This window comes from Acomys minous (assembly GCF_964271855.1).
Source record: "Acomys minous genome assembly, chromosome: 16".
Taxonomy (NCBI): Eukaryota; Metazoa; Chordata; class Mammalia; order Rodentia; family Muridae; genus Acomys; species Acomys minous.
In genome coordinates, this window is record NC_140498.1 from 49,702,380 (window position 1) to 49,719,809 (window position 17,430).

At 49.6% G+C, this 17,430-nt stretch overlaps 1 protein-coding gene across 1 annotated transcript in view; it reads right to left on the bottom strand.

Annotated features, from left to right (window-relative positions):
• Nucleotides 1-2,413: 2,413 nt before the first annotated feature.
• The window catches only part of CPPED1 (calcineurin like phosphoesterase domain containing 1), a 122,858-nt gene continuing 107,841 nt past the window's right edge, over nucleotides 2,414-17,430 (bottom strand). The window contains exon 4 of the mRNA XM_084763178.1: nucleotides 2,414-4,527. Coding sequence (XP_084619304.1) covers nucleotides 4,301-4,527 — 227 coding nt within the window. The 3' untranslated portion in view covers nucleotides 2,414-4,300. The remainder of the gene's footprint in view (nucleotides 4,528-17,430) is intronic.

A 17,430-nucleotide genomic window follows, 5' to 3' on the forward strand; every position in this document is an offset into this window, starting at 1 on the left:
CCTGTCCTTCCATCCCACTGATGGGCTGGTACCTGCACCCCTGTCCTTCCATCCCACTGATGGGCTGGTACCTGCACCCCTGTCCTTCCATCCCACTGATGGGCTGGTACCTGCACCCCTGTCCTTCCATCCCACTGATGGGCTGGTGCCTGCACCCTGTCCTTCTATCCCACTGAAGGGCTGGTGCCTGCACCCCTGTCCTTCCATCCCACTGAAGGGCTGGTACCTGCACCCCTGTCCTTCCATCCCACTGATGGGCTGGTGCCTGCACCCTGTCCTTCTATCCCACTGAAGGGCTGGTGCCTGCACCCCTGTCCTTCCATCCCACTGAAGGGCTGGTACCTGCACCCCTGTCCTTCCATCCCACTGATGGGCTGGTGCCTGCACCCTGTCCTTCCATCCCACTGATGGGCTGGTACCTGCACCCTGTCCTTCCATCTCACTGAAGGGCTGGTACCTGCACCCTGTCCTTCCATCTCACTGATGGGCTGGTACCTGCACCCCTGTCCTTCCATCTCACTGATGGGCTGGTACCTGCACACCTGTCCTTCCATCCCACTGATGGGCTGGTGCCTGCACCCTGTCCTTCCATCCCACTGATGGGCTGGTACCTGCACCCTGTCCTTCCATCTCACTGAAGGGCTGGTACCTGCACCCTGTCCTTCCATCTCACTGATGGGCTGGTACCTGCACCCCTGTCCTTCCATCTCACTGATGGGCTGGTGCCTGCACCCTGTCCTTCCATCCCACTGATGGGCTGGTGCCTGCACCCCTGTCCTTCCATCTCACTGATGGGCTGGTGCCTGCACCCCTGTCCTTCTATCCCACTGATGGGCTGGTGCCTGCATCCCTGTCCTTCCATCCCACTGATGGGCTGGTGCCTGCACCCTGTCCTTCCATCTCACTGATGGGCTGGTGCCTGCACCCTGTCCTTCCATCCCACTGATGGGCTGGTGCCTGCATCCTGTCCTTCCATCCCACTGATGGGCTGGTGCCTGCACCCCTGTCCTTCCATCTCACTGATGGGCTGGTGCCTGCACCCCTGTCCTTCCATCCCACTGATGGGCTGGTGCCTGCACCCTGTCCATCCATCTCACTGATGGGCTGGTGCCTGCACCCTGTCCTTCCATCTCACTGATGGGCTGGTGCCTGCACCCCTGTCCTTCCATCCCACTGAAGGGCTGGTGCCTGCACCCCTGTCCTTCCATCCCACTGATGGGCTGGTGCCTGCACCCTGTCCTTCTATCCCACTGATGGGCTGGTGCCTGCACCCTGTCCTTCCATCCCACTGAAGGGCTGGTGCCTGCACCCCTGTCCTTCCATCTCACTGAAGGGCTGGTACCTGCACCCTGTCCTTCCATCCCACTGATGGGCTGGTGCCTGCACCCCTGTCCTTCCATCTCACTGATGGGCTGGTGCCTGCACCCCTGTCCTCCCATCTCACTGATGGGCTGGTGCCTGCACCCCTGTCCTTCCATCTCACTGAAGGGCTGGTACCTGCACCCCTGTCCTTCCATCCCACTGAAGGGCTGGTGCCTGCACCCTGTCCTTCCATCCCACTGATGGGCTGGTGCCTGCACCCTGTCCTTCCATCCCACTGATGGGCTGGTGCCTGCACCCTGTCCTTCCATCTCACTGATGGGCTGGTGCCTGCACCCCTGTCCTTCCATCCCACTGATGGGCTGGTGCCTGCACCCTGTCCTTCCATCTCACTGATGGGCTGGTGCCTGCACCCTGTCCTTCCATCCCACTGATGGGCTGGTGCCTGCACCCTGTCCTTCCATCTCACTGATGGGCTGGTGCCTGCACCCCTGTCCTTCCATTCCACTGAAGGGCTGGTGCCTGCACCCTGTCCTTCCATCTCACTGATGGGCTGGTGCCTGCACCCCTGTCCTTCCATCTCACTGGTGGGCTGGTGCCTGCACCCTGTCCTTCTATCCCACTGATGGGCTGGTGCCTGCACCCTGTCCTTCCATCTCACTGATGGGCTGGTGCCTGCACCCTGTCCTTCCATCCCACTGATGGGCTGGTGCCTGCACCCCTGTCCTTCCATCCCACTGATGGGCTGGTGCCTGCACCCTGTCCTTCCATCCCACTGAAGGGCTGGTACCTGCACCCCTGTCCTTCCATCTCACTGAAGGGCTGGTGCTTGCACCCCTGTCCTTCCATCCCACTGATGGGCTGGTACCTGCACCCTGTCCTTCCATCCCACTGATGGGCTGGTGCCTGCACCCCTGTCCTTCCATCCCACTGATGGGCTGGTGCCTGCACCCTGTCCTTCTATCCCACTGATGGGCTTGTGCCTGCACCCCTGTCCTTCCATCTCACTGATGGGCTGGTACCTGGGCATCAAGCCTGGGCCTTTCAGAGCTAAAACGCTGGAGACACCTGAAGAATATTCAGAAACAGCACATGCATGTAAGAAGCCTTTATTGTTTTTTCTTTTAATGGGATTTTTTTTTTTAAAGAAAGGGCGTAGGGTGAATGGAATAGTGACACACCATCTGAGTTACACAGACACATGTTCGTGTTCCGCATAGCAGCAAGCCCCACCTGGATACAGCTGCTCTACTGAGAACTGGGAATGCCACACCATTCCTCTCCTTAGCACACTCGAGGGTTTCTGAATCAGCTCTTTAATTTGTGTGTCCTGGGGACAAGGACTCCCTTCACTTCCGTTGCTTCATCCACATCCTCACCCCCATTCTGGTCCTGTGTTTTCTGTATGTAACATGGGCAGAGGGCATGCCTGCAGCCCACTGTGAGTAGCCTTCTCCCATCATGGAGTCACGCCCATGCATGTTTTGGGGCCGGGGATCACAGTACCTTATGTCTGGAACAAGTGGACTAAGTTTATGCCCCTCCTCCAACCCCTCCCCTGATCTCATAACCTCTGCTGTAAAAAAAAAAAACAACAAACAAACCAATCAGGAACATAGCCAAGCACACAAGATCAGTCTGGTTTGAAAATGTTAATTTTCTCATGCTCTCTAACAATGTGTCCCCATCTGTAATGTAATTAACTTCTTGTATCTTTTGTTCCTTATGAATTTACATATCCAATTATCTTCTTATTTAATTTCTCATGGTTTTGCTGCATTGACTAAAACTTTTTAACGAGAAAGTTTTTTAATTTAATGGACTTTGCTGTTCATTTATAACCAGTAAGTTTTAAAAATCGGTTTGGGATTCCCCAGCACCACCGCAGGATGTCCACCGCAGGATGTCCACCGCAGGATGCGGGGTCCTGCTCACTTGAGCACCAGGACAGCGGATGCACGGAGGAAACTCCACAGAGGTCAGAGCTCCCGGAGGAGCAGCAGAGCCGACTCCATGGTGAAAAGGACGGCAAGTAACTCACATCGTTTTCTGTCCAGGGATATTGTACGTCAGGAGCAATTAACATGCCACCATCTGCCCAACGACACAGTTCTGTACTGTCCTCAGGAGAAGTCTGTATGGAGTTCCGCGTTCCCACCTGGTCACAGTGCTCTGACAGTGCTGTGGGAGGAGGAGATAAACAGGGCCAACAACGGGCTGGGCTGTCCTCACGCTGCAGGCTCTGTTTGGGTCTTCTGGAATAGAGTCTGTCCATGTCTGAAGGTGACATTTGTCATCAGAGAGGCGAGCACTCCCTCACGTGGACCACCTGCACGGTGTTCATGCCATCAGCAGTAAGAGGAGTCCTGAAGTTCACAGCCAGTGTGGCCATCAAGTTCCTTGCTACGGATGAATCCATGAGGCCCTTGGGTGGATGGTACTATTTGGTCTGCCAGGAGGCGGGCAGGCGCTTTGTTTTCTTAGCATTCGGGGAGTCGTGACCACAATTTAACAAAAGCAGGTGCAGTTTGTTCGAGGAATTATTAAAGCTCACACTTGGGAACTGAGCTGGGATCGAGGGCAGTAGGTGGATATTGATTGTAAGCTGCCGGCAACAGTGGGGTTCACAGGAGTGGAAGCAGCACAATGAAAATTTACCCACACATCCCTGAAAGTCTAACAGCATCATTAGAAAATACCCATAATTTACCCACACATCCCTGAAAGTCTCACACCATCATTAGAAAATACCCACAATTTACCCACACATCATTGGAAAGCCTTTGCTTCTGGATTTTAAAAGGAAAGACCTTTTTTTGTTTGTTTGTTTTTTTGTTTTTTAAAAATATAATTAAGGATAGGACCCAGCACTTTGATTTATGTAAAAGGACATAGCTCACAAAGCTGCCTGTCTACTCAGACATTTCTATAAGGGGCTGGGAATATTCTGGCAAAACGGAAGGTGGGTTATGTGGGGGAGTCACTCCTTCAATAGCTCCTTCAGGTCGTCTTCGAGTCCTCTCTCGCTCAGCTCGTCTAAACTGTAGTAGCGGTGAACGACTCTCTCGGCAGTGATGACCACCACACGGAGCCCGTGGGTGTCTTTGCCTAGCTGGCACCCGATGGCAGATGAAACCACCATGTCGAGGTCCTGGTAGGTTCCCCCGGCATTCCTGTGGTAGTGGCCTGAGAACACAGCTCTGACACCTGCGGGAAAAGGAAAAAGACATTAAAAGGGGCCAAGGGTTTCCATGGTCACCTCTGGGCTCCAAAGTCTGAGTCTGTGAATGGCACTAAGGTTAATGCTAACTGCACGAGGATGCATGAGCTGAGCTTCTCACAGCAGCTCATTAACAAGGAGGTCACAAAAGTCCTTAAAGTGGAGCGGTCACGGGGCTAGGAGAGAGCTCAGGAGTGGAGTGTGTAAGTCAACTCATTAGCATGTGGGGCCCCGAAGTATAATTCTCAGTGCGTACAGGCACATGAGCATGTGTGCCTACGAGTTCTCCAGCATACGAGCATCACAATCTGAGGAAAGGACAGCAGATGCAGGCCCAAGTGCAGGAACCAGGAACCAATACGGTTGGCCCCAGATCAACCAGATCCAACCCTTTAGTGGATCGCTAAATGGCCATTAGCAAGTTAGGTGTGACTGAGGGTCTGTGTACATGCAGGTGTGTGTGTGTGTGTGCGTGTGCATATGTATGTGCTAACTAAACACACAGACAAGGAGAGTGAAGCAAGAACAAAACCAAAATGTCCTTATTACTCTCACTAAACCAGAAAAAAAAATCTTATGGCCATGAAGAAATCTCAACGAAGGCCCTCCAGACTGGTCACTCCAGGTGTGACTGATTACAAGAAAGTAATTTAGAGCAAATACAGGTACTTAAGGCAAATATGTCTTGTATATCAGAGTTCTTAAGAAAGACTGAGATCCTTTGGCAGAAAACAGGCAAAAATTGAATAGTGGGGAGCAACAGACATTCAGAAGCGGTGCTACTGAGACACACACTGAAAGCTACACTAAAAACCCTCAAAGACACAAATGGAGTAAATTCTACTAGGTAACAACAACCCAAGAGGAAATGAGCAAACTGAGGAAAAGAATCAAGGAAATGAGGCAGAAGACGCAGCAGACAGGAAGTAGTGAGCACTCTGCCCACAGGGCCCCGGAAGGAAAAAGGAACCTGGGAGATCAGTGACAGAAACTGCAAAAAGATGAAGAAGGAAGTAATGCAGAAAAGATGGAGCCTCAGAGGAAACATGTCTACTACAAAACAACAACAAAACTTCCACACTGATGCACACAGTACAGCAAAACTGTGGTACATGAAAGAGTAAGAAGCCCTTAGAAAGACAGCATGGTGACACTATCACAGCAGACCAACCATCAGCTAAAGGACCAGCATCCTCACAACCCTGAGGGCAAGGAGCCAGAAACCTCCAATTCTATACCTAGTTCATCTGACACTTGAGGGACAAGTAAAAGACATGTCTAGACATGGGGGAAAATCAGATTTTACCATTTCCAAAATCTTCACTTATGAATTACCAAGAGCAATTGTTCAGCAAAGGATGAGATGAAAAAGGAAAAAAGAGAAACACAGATGAGTGAGTCCTGATAAACCGCTTTGGGAACTACTAATCATTTGTTGATTAAACAAACAAACAAACACAACACAACAAAACTACAGTTTTTACTGTTGAAGCTGGGCAGTAGTGGCGCCCACCTTTAGTCCCAATAGTCAGGAGGCAAAGGCAGATGGATGGACTTTGAGGCCAGCCTGGTCTTCAGAGTTCCAGGAGCCAGGATTCAAAGAAATATCCTGTCTCAACAAACAAACAAACAAGAACAGCAATAACAACAAAAGGGAAACTGAGCAGTATCACTGAGTATGGCGCCTATGATAAAAGAGACAGAAAGCAGTAAGCATTCACATGCTTTCAGGACGTGAGAATTCTCATGTGGTGCCGACGGGAAGCACTTAGTGAGTCCCCAGAAATGCCAGGCATGTGGCTTACACAACCCTGAAGGTTTGCTCTAGATAAAGACCCAAGAGAAATGACAACATGCCCTGTGCTGGTGGCATTTATACCAGCCACGTAAGAACGAACTGAACGTCTATCCACACAACAGAACAGAGCTCAGCCACAGGAAGACCAAAGTATGAGCACCTACTTAGTGAACCTGGAAAACATCTGGCAGGTGAATTACTTTCAGAGGCTGAGAGGAGACGGGACAGAATGCCATGGGTACAGGGATTCTCTGCGGGATGGGAAAAACGGCCAGCTCTTAAAAATGGCGATGGTGATAACCTCTTGAAAAAATTTAAATCACCTGTATTATACTTTGAAAGGGAGAATTTTATAATGTGGATTACATGTTAAAACAAAATCCAAAGAAAAAACCAAAAACAATTTCGGGAAGGAGAGATAGCTGTAATTCTTTACTTCAGAGGGCCCCAGAGAAGGGGTCAAAGCTGTGCACTGTGCTGTGTACACACATGGCACAGTGTTCGCTGAACCCCGGTACTGGCACAGATGCCCCCTCTTACCTGTGAGCAAAGCAGCCCACAACCCCAGTGGGTGCCTGAAACTGCCTACACCGACCCCGAGACTCTGTATTTCCGTGTGTACAGACAGCACGCATACCATGCATTTCCTGTGTACACTGACCCATGCGCTCCATGCTTTTCCTATGGCCCCTGAGGCACTGACACACAGCAGTGGAGCTCATTCGTCCTTCCCCACGTGCTGCCTTACTGCCAGTCTCGCATTTGGGAGAGATTGGTGATGACGCAAGAGCACAGAGTGTAAGCTGAATGTCAGCTGTGATTCTGTGACAGCCAACTTGATACCTGAGAAGGCTCCTGCATGACTAAATGCGTGGGCAGCATATACAGTGTGGCACGGAACAAAAGGACAGTCTGCAGTAGGACAGAGTAGGGTAACACCAGGTGATGCTTCAGGATGCTGTTCAGTATAGCACAGAAATCACAATTTATAGACTGCTTAGTCCTGGCACTCTGCAGTTAGTGTTTTTAGATGGGAGGGACATGTGGGCAGCAAACCTCTAGTATTGGAAAAGGAGGTAGTTTTACATGTGTTGGTACTGAAAAGCACCCAATAAACTGTGTGAACAGCAAGCTACAATTTTTTTTATGCTTCTGTGTTTTGTTTGTAAAACAGTATGTAATTATGAGGCTAGGTGTACACTGCCCTTGACTCCAATGGAATTGGGAGAGTCCCTAGGAAGGGGGTGTCTCTCCCTCACAACTGTAGATAAGCACTTACCGTGATCATGACTTCATCTTTTAGCCCGGGGCAGCACATCAAGGAGATGTGACCGGGACAGTGGTGGCCAGATGGACCTAGCAAGGGCAGGAGGGGTGCAGGTGCTGCCACAGCAGGGTGAGCTGTGTGGTTCACAAGCTGTAGTGGGACCCACCGGGCTAGGCACCTGAGGAGACTTTGCCACACAGAGAGCCAAGTGCTCCTGCCTGCACAGACCTGAGTCTGTGAACTTGAGTGTTTCCTTGAAATCTGAACGCTCGTGTCACTTAAGGCCTAAGGAAGAGCTGGTGAACTTCATCTTCCCTTGGGGCCTCTCCGTAGCTGCAGGGAACACACTTCACGTTATTCTCGGTGTATGCTGAATGTTGGTGAAATCTGACCCTTTATGTCCACTTTACAGTTGCGAACAGCACTGTTTGAGGAGGGATGCTGGTACTTTTGGTCGGGGCTCACAGTAACAGTGTTTAGATATGAAGACTCATTTTTGTTGAGGTTTCAAGCCATGTTCCTCAACATTGAGAGATGGGAGCGCTCTGCAATGTTGTCCCCGTTTCTGGCCCCCAACATCCTTAGGTCTCCCCACTTACTATTCGTGCCCCAAGACAAAGAAAATGACCAAAGGAGAATTCTTAGAGGACGAGAAGTAAATTGTGACAAGAGAGATCTTGTGACAAGGAGGGACTAACATTTTGGGGTCCTGAGTGAGAAATCAAGCAACGGCAGTGTGATGCTTACAGACAAAGGATCTGGAAGGCCACTGTGAGGTCAGAAGCTCCGGGCCACCTAGCTGGCCGGGTGACCACTGAGACAGGAAGGACAAGATGCCCAGTAGGCAATGAAGGAACGTCTATAGATCAGAACTAGTTCCCTGGGAAGCCTAGCGAGGTTGGGCAGTGGGAGGCGCTGGGTGTCTCTCTAACTCTCTTTGCATGGCCTCCCTAAGGAGGTGGGGTGGGTACAGAAGAGAGGCAGGGGTGCTTCCTCCCAGTGGTTCTGGGGCCGCTCACCATTCCATGGCCCAAGTGAGAAAAGTGAGGCCCAAACAGGCTAAGACGCCAACAGAGAGCCAGCTCTCAGACTTGCAGACTCAACTTCAGTTCTATCGGGGGGCCTCGGGCACATTTCTAACCTTTGTGGCCGATTCCTACCTAAGATGAATGCTGAGGGCATGGCCCCTGTGGTAGGACAGAGGTCTGGAGAGGAGCAGGCATGTGGTAACAAGCTTACTGCCCAGCCTCACCTCCTGACTGGCAGCTGCTCTTGCTGGCCCAGGCAGCTGAGCTCTGCAATGTGCAAGCTGAGTGTTGATCCCACCGTGTTTATGCCTATAGGCTGAGGAGCCTCACCAGAGGTTTTCCTGCCTTGTCTCTTGAGCAGCTTCTGGTAGAAAAGCATGGATCCACGTTTGATGGTGGAAAGGAATATATTGATGTCATGGTGTCCCTGATGGGGGATTGACAATCGTGGAGTTTCTTGGAGCTAGGCAGAAGCTCTACTCTGCCTGCTCTTCCGTTAACTTGTGGACAAGCTTCTGTGGTTCCTTTATTGGGAATTATGACAGACTGATTCTTAGTTATGAACTGCCAGAGAAACACACCCTGCAAAGGCAGTGCCTGCATCTGTGGGGACCTCATGTGTGGCTGTGGCTGCACATTTATTTCTCCTTGGTCATTAAGAGACAAAAAGTGTTATTTTTTAAGCTGCCTTGACAAATTCATTTGGAATCAATCAGAGGATTGGGATACAATCTCCGTGTAATTTAATATCGTAGTATTGAAATCTTGCCATAAATTACAGAAGTGAGATGCAAACAACACAATTCTGGTTTGTGAGGTGGGTGCCTTAAAGCTGAGGCACTGCTGACTTCGGTCTCAAAGGTGCTGAGTTCTAATTGGACAGCTTTCATTTTTATTCTGTGTCAAGTACATATTTAGAAAATGCTATGCCTCTTTATACTGATAGCTGTAACAGTGAAAATTGCATAAATCATCAGACACACTTGATTTATTCTTCCTTGGTGGTGAGGAAAAATATGAGAGAGAGAGAGAGAGAGAGAGAGAGAGAGAGAGAGAGAGAGAGAGACAGAGAGAGACAGAGAGAGAGAGAGGGGGGGGAGGGAGAGGAAGAGGCAGGAGAGGGAGGGAGAGGGGGAGGGGTTGAGGGGGAGGGGGAGGGGGAAGGAGAGGGAGGGGGGGAGAAACAAGTACACACACATAAATCTCTCAAGGATGAGGTTTCTTAGCAAGCAGCCAGGATGCCAGTGTGGACAGTCATGACTGGTGAGTACAGCTTATGAAAACATGGGTGCTGTTCATTATTAGGTGACACCAGGGTACAAGACACACAGAGAATGCACCTTCAGTGAACAGGGAGCACCTGTGCAAGCTAGCCCCCAAGGTCTATTCCCTTATTTGGCCCCTGACTCACTCCTGAGACTAAACGCCAAGGTCGAGCAATCAAGTCTTTATTTGGCTACACTGGCTAACCTGCCCAGTCAGGACTCACCAATTCACTCTGACATAGACTTCCCCTTTTCTCCTTAAAATCCTCTCCTGTAGAGCCCCCTGCTGCTTCCTGTCTGCTTCTGTCTGATCCAGAGGCAGCCCACCTCCACCTTGCTTACCCCTGCAGGGTAATACATCTCCTTTGTGCTGAGAATTGGTTTCTAGGTCTGTTCTGTACAAACTCTGAGGGGCTCCACAAACCCTTCAACCCCACCTCACCCCCATGAATGGTTGTTAGAGAAATACAGAAATGTACATAGAAACAGCCTCAAAAATTTCATAAAGTATGAAACTGGCTGGACTTGGTGTGCTGCTCAGGATGTAAAGCCACTTCCTTTTAAGAAGGCTCCCTTTCCTTGAAGGCCTGAAGGAGGCAGTCACTCAAGCAGCATGCTTTATGGCGCCTTCTCTAGAGCCGGTGTGAAGTAGGAGAAGATGCATGGACAGCTGCCAGAAGGTTACAAGGTTGCTCTATGGGGGAAAAGAAAGTACAGAGCAGGCAGTGGTGTGCACAAACTTTCAATAAACGGAATTGTACGATGGTATTGAATATCTCAAAGTGTTATCGGAAAAAAGGAATCAATAATAATAGCTGGAGACCTTCTTTGGTTCAGGTACTGTGAAAAAGCTTCAGGACTTGTTGTTAAAACTTCCTTAACGTTCTTCTTTCTTTTTCTCTGGTAACAGTCTTAAAATGTACTGCTACATTACACATAGGCTGGGCATTTGCCCCTGCCTCAGGATGGGATCCCGGACTCCAGCTGAGTCAGGAGATGGATAAGCCACACCTTTCTTGGCTTTGCTGGACCGCCTTCACTCCCCTGATGCCAAGAGTCATCTCCAATTCTTGTCCCAGAGCTTCCTGCTAGGGACTGCCCCCAACACAGCCACTGGCTAGACCTCAGGAGATCGCACTGCTGTGACCACGGACACACATACAACCTATAGTGGGTAAGTGACAAGCCCAAGGGCGCTGAGGCCCCCCAGCTGCTCCCCTGCCAGGCCCAACCTGCTATTGTCTCAGCTTCCTCTCTTCATTACTGCTTTTACCACCTGCAAAAGTAAACCACACCTCAAGAGAGACAAGTATAAAACACACACGCACGCACGCACGCACGCATGCACACACACACACAGCAGCTGTAAAACAGAAAGAGGACCATCTCCATGAATTGAGAAGGGAACGAGTGCTAAGTAAAGTGGCTAAGTTAACAAATAGAGGCTAGTGTGCTAATAAAATAAGCTGTCTTTTGTATGATGCACGCAACTTGTCCTCAAATAGATCTGTGATATACATGCATATATATGCACATATATGTACACACACATGTGCATATGTATTTCATATACGTATGCAATATCTCTCAAAAACAATCAAACTAATAAAGCAATGGGGCACGTGTTCAGGTCAAATCCCTGTAAAGGGTAAAAGCATACCTTTCACTACCATTTTCTACCAACTTTAATGTAAGCCTAAGAGGATTTCTGGATAGAAAGTTAAAAAGAACAACAGAAGGCCATTAGAAATGAAAGAAATGAAAGCAAATATTGGAAAAGTATAAACTGTCAAGGCAGAAGCAGCAGCAGCAGCAACCATAACAACACAGGGCAGAAGGAAGCTACTCTTAACCCCCTTTCCACCTTAGGAGCTTCGTATGTTCTTTGCAGATCATTTGGATGCTTTAGGGATGACAGGACTGTATATGAAGGCCTGAAAACTTCACGAACTGGGATATGCTACGCAGGCATGTGCGGCTTGGTGTATCACAGTCAACAATACGTTTTCTAGGCGTTCCATGGGGAACACACGGCTCTCTGTCAGATCTACCCCCTAGAATACTGAAAACTGCATTTTTTGTGCTTAAAACCTAGGGAGTTAGGATGATATTTTGTATTTTAATAAAAACTGTTATCATGGAAGGCAGGTGGCTTAGGGGTCTCTTAGGCCCTCCGGGACTGCGGAGACACAGAGACCTATGTAGTTGGTGCCAATTCTCTGGGAGCCCGGGGCCCATAGGTAGAGGTTCCTCTTCAGGTGTTGGGGGGTATCAGGGAGGAGCTGGTAACCGTTAGCACAGGATCCTGTCGGGTTTTGGTGGCACACACCACCCAGCTGCTCCACTTTTGCACGAGTGGGGGCACAGCAGAGGGGTGGGGGCAAGATGTACTTCAGAGACTGGAAGCCTGGTTCCAGGTGGGTGTCCTGTGTACCCAAATGTTCATACTGGTCACACCAGGCCGCTACTTGGCTGTTGGGTCTGTGACATAAAAGCAGCTGGCTTCTCTGGGACTCACAGCCTCCTCTCGGTGGCTTGCTCTCACCCATCCCCTGCTTTCACCGTTCTCTCCTCTCTTTACTTTCCGGCTCTCCTCTGGGTAGGAAGAAATGCCACAATGACTTTCCACAAGACTCGTCCTGTATAACCTACAAAGATTCCTATTTTCCTACCATTTTTCATCTATGAATCAGCTATGGAAATTATGTTTATCTTGCCTCATCTAAATATCAATCAGGTTACATTTTAACGGCTAGTAGCTGAGGGTGGCACAAGCTTCTTGGTGACAGGGAAGCAGTGAAGAGAAAAACGAGACCAGTGCACATGCAGCCTACCCAGGACATAGTAGGTTCTTTTGTGGAAGTGTCCAGAAAAGAGTGGACAAGAGGTGCTCAGGTTAGTGCCATCCTGAGGACCCCTGGGGTGGCTGCCACGGGCCAATGTTTCCCATGCCAGGCTACAGCACACACTTAAGGATGCAGAACACAGTCCGCTCTACCCTCTGCAGCCTGCAAGCTGTCAGCTCCAGGGTAGAGTGGCGCTGGGAAATAATTACTCTCCAGAGCCCAGAGGTGCCTGGCAGCTGCCATGAGTCTGCTGCCCAGGAAGTGTGATCAGCACCCAGCACCACTCCCTGGCCTGGATTTCAGGCTAATTACAGTCCTGCAACCTGCAGCCTCACCACCCCGAGTCCTCGTCTCCACAGCAGAGGACGCTCAACTTTTAAACTGATTTGCTCAAGATGAGCTGGGCACTCAAAACCTGTGGAGAATATACAAGAAGTTTCTTTAAAAAAAAAAACTCATATTAGTATTGGATTGCTAGAGAAGTGTCAGTAAGGCAGGTTGCTCTCTGCTTATTTCCGTGGTGCCAGGTTGAGTGACATGGCATGTGCTTCAGTATCTCCAGGCCTTGGTTTCCTCATTTGGAAGGCAGGCTCAGCATAAACCACCCGGTGTCATCGAGGAAATCAAATGAGAATCAAATGACATGTGGCTGGGGGTTAGGGGATGTGTCTCGTGGCAGGAAGCTGCATGTCACATATTTGAGCCTTGCTCAATAATGATATTTTTCATCTTCTTCCTATTTCCTATCTATCTGATCAGAGAAATTTTTTTTCTTCATTTGCACAAATTACATCTTTCTCGCTATTCATAATGTCCTTTTTATTTTTAAAAGAAGATAGCAGGCTTGGGAGAGAGATGGAGTGTGGGGCAGGCATTAAGGTTTCAATCCAGAATGGACAATTTTCCACACTTCTATTACACTTCCCATGCCCCGTCTTAAACACAGCTGTCAAGACAAGAGGCTCATTAAAAAGATTGTTTTGACGGATGGAATGTTCATGTATTAAATTGGAAATCCATCCAAAAATACTAGAGGGAGGTGGCCAGAGGTGGCTGTGGGCTGTGACAGGAGCAGTGTTGCAGATTGTGAGTGGTGCATGTGCCAGGGTGAGTGCCGCTGCCTGCATCCAGGGAAGACTGGCCAACCCCGGGGAGGACGGGCTACTGCCAGGAGACCCTCAAAGAACAGCTCATGCCCTGTGTCCTGGAGTGCCCACCGCACAGTGGCTTGATCAGGGGAGAGAGTCGCCCTAACGTCCCTTGCTGGTCCTTTCTCCTGTTTGACCCTACTCCCCAGCTTCCTGCCCAATCTCAGAGTGCTTCCGTGAGCTCCTGTCTGCTGCTCTCTCCGACTCTAGATGTATTAGGATAATAGTCAGTCAGCTACAGTGTCTCAACCAAAGCAAAGCTGGGTCTGGGTTTCACTGGGATCTGTCTATCTCATAAAAAAGGGAGGCAGGTGGGCCATCCAGATTAGGCAGGTGCAGTTGCTTGACAGTTTCACCAAGGTCCAGGCTCTTTTCATCTTTCTGGGTTTTGTTACCCTGGGATTGCAGCTTTTGTCTCCAGTAACGCAAAAATGGCTACAGGGCTGCCGGTCATCCCATTAAAGCTCTAAATGGGAAGATGAAACGGCCAACAGAGTCTTCAAGGAAGCTGCACTTGCTAAGTCCCAGAGCTGGTCATGAGGCCACACTGAGGTTTACAGTGGGTGTTTCAGCCTGACTGGCAGCCTCAACCAATTAGGCACAAAATGAGGCTGTACGGGCAAGAAAAAGAGAATCTATCTTGCAGACTGAACAGGTCCCCCCCCCCAAATCAATACCCCGCCATATCCACTCTAGGAAAGCATCCAGGATCCCCTCACTTTAGGATCCTCCTCTGGCCCCTGTCCTGTGATATCACACACAGTGTCTGTCACCGGGTACCTCCAGCACTGGCTCTCACCCGTTAGGGCTGTTCTGAAGCTCTGGCCTCTGCCTGCCCTGTGATCTGTCTCTTGCACCTGTTTCCCTTTCCAAATGCTTGATAAACACAGCTAAGAATTTTCATGTGTATGGGTGTTTTGCCTGTGCACCACATGGGTGCCCAGTGCCCACAGAGGCCGGAAGAGGGAGTTGGCTCCTGGGGCAGCTGTGAACCACCAGGTGCCAGAGCGGCAAGCGCTCTTCAGCATGGAGCTGTCCCTCCAGTCCCATGCCCTGGAGATCTGCTCACTCCCTGGGAATTCCCCTGCTCTTCCCTGAAGACACAGCCTTCTGCCTCCAGGTATCCATGCCTTCCCTTTCCCTTTCCTTTTCCTTTTGTTCTCAGAAAATCCTGCCGGAGATGGTCTACTGCTGAGGCGGCAGTGGCAACACTCTTCCCACGGCCTCCGGAGGGCTGGGAACTCAGAACTGTGTGAGGAGATATGGGAGAAGTGCTGGGGTTCTAGGAACGTTTCATTTCTTTCAAAATGCTCCTTTTGCCCTCCTGGGAAATCCACAAGAGCTCAGCTCCCTCAGGAGGCCCAGCCTTGGAGAAGAGCTGTGCTGGGAGGGCGGGGCAGAGAGAGGTCACCACCAACCACAGAGGGCCTCTGCATGTGGCAGCATGATCCGTCTTATTTTCTGCACTGGGCAATGTGGAGTCTCTTATTTCACAGAACTCAGTGGAACCCAGGACTCTTTACTTGTTAGGACAGCAACTCTCATTCTGGGGTGACCAAGCTTTAAACATCATTTGGGGTTGTCTTTGGAAACCCGGAAGTGAGCAGATTCTGCCTGGTATTTCTGAGTCCCAGAGGTTTCCTGGCTCGGCTGGGATTGTGCAACTCAGGGTTTGATCGATGACTGTGACGTCACTGCAACTGCTTCCCCAAGTCTCGGGCATGGTTCCTAACTGGAGTACAAAGACACAGGCTTGGCGGCTGCCTCCTCCAGCCACACCCATATGACAAGTTGGAAGCCATCTGGAAGTGGGCTGTGAGCAGTCCACACTGGAGGCAGAGTGGGAGCTACCCACACCCCAACAGAACACGCCTCTGATTTCCATGGCAGGCCTTCCCTGTGGGAAGGGTGACCTGTGTAACTTCTGGAAGAGAGTTGATGAGCAGGTAAGGATCAGTGGTCATCCACCATTTCCCTAATGGCTCATGAGGGAAGAATGAGTCTTATGTTTCTTCCTGGTCATGTGTAGGCTTCCCAAAGAACCCACGAAATGGGCCCGAATCTGTACCGTCTGGCTCTTTACAGAGTTTGCCAACCCCCAAACCTACATTTTATTATAGGATTTTAAAAACACTGTTAATTCCCTGAACAAAATCAAGACTCTATGAGGAAGAACAAAAGATAAAATACACCCTGGTAGACTGGACAAGGTCATCTCCCCTCAAAACATTTTTTTTTAATTTAAAAGATAGAGATGAGTACAAAAAGTAAAGTAACATACCATTCACATGGCTGCCACCCACAGACAGCCTGCTCTAAGCTCCTTCATTGTTTGCGAAAGAGAAATATTAAGCCTATAGCAAAGTAGCTTTCATCCCTGAAGCTCCTGGTTTTACCTCCAAGGTCTGGTTAGAAGTTAGGCTGTTGGCGAGGACTTTTAGGGAAAAGGAACCTGTATACATTGCCTGTGAAAATACAGAATAGTCTGGCCACTATGGAAGTTGGCGTGGAGATCTCTGAAAACACTGAAAATAGAAGTACCATATGATATGGCTATACCCTTCCTGAAGGAATCCAACTCAGGACACAAAAGTGACACCAGCACCCCTGTTATTCTGTCACTAGTCACAATGGTTAGGGTGTGATGCCCATGTGTCCATCAAAGGATGATTGGATAATGACAATATAATTACACAGTAAGGTTCTATTTGGCCATAAAGAACAAGCCATGGTGCTTGTAGGCAATGAACGGAAGTAGAAATGACCATGTTAAGTGAAATAAGCCAGACACAAAAGACAAGTATGTTTTCTCTCATTCATGAAATCTGGGGGAGGAGATAAAAGCAAAAAAGGCTTTTATAGGGACCCTGAAGAAGAAAAGGAGAGAAGAAACTAAGGGTGACAAGAGGAGACAAAAATAGACAAAGTACATTATATGTATGGAAAGGCCATAATGAAGCCAGTTCTTTGCACAGCTAATATATACAAAATTTTAAAAACCCACAGAACGTTTCAATAAAGGTGCAAATGAAGAATTTTTGGTAAGAAAAATAATGGCTACTCCATAACCTAAATGAAGAAGCAGAGACTGGGCCTGAGCACTTTCCTGTCCTGCCGGAAGCATCCCAGACATTCTTCTCTGGGCAGGATAGACACATGCCCTCAACACAGGCTGCGCCACCTCCAGGCACACACACTGCAGGGCTCTCGGGCTTCTACAGCAGAAGACGCAACCACGAGACTAAGGTTCCTGTGAACTAAAGGCATGGGGGCCTTTACCTGGGAGACCAGGGAGTGGAAAGGAGAAAAGGAGGAAGGAAAGAGGCAAGACATGTTGCCAACATGAAACTCATGCCTGTGAGGTCGTGTTCTCTTGACACTCCAGAGTCACCTGGGAGATGAGATGGTCATCTGTGGCCTCGTGCAGAGGGGTAACTGTACTACACTAGTGAGGTGGTAAGTCTGCTCACTGTGGGCAGCGCCAGCCCCTGGCTGAGACACTAGGCTGCATAAGTGGAGGAAGAGAGCCAGGCACCAC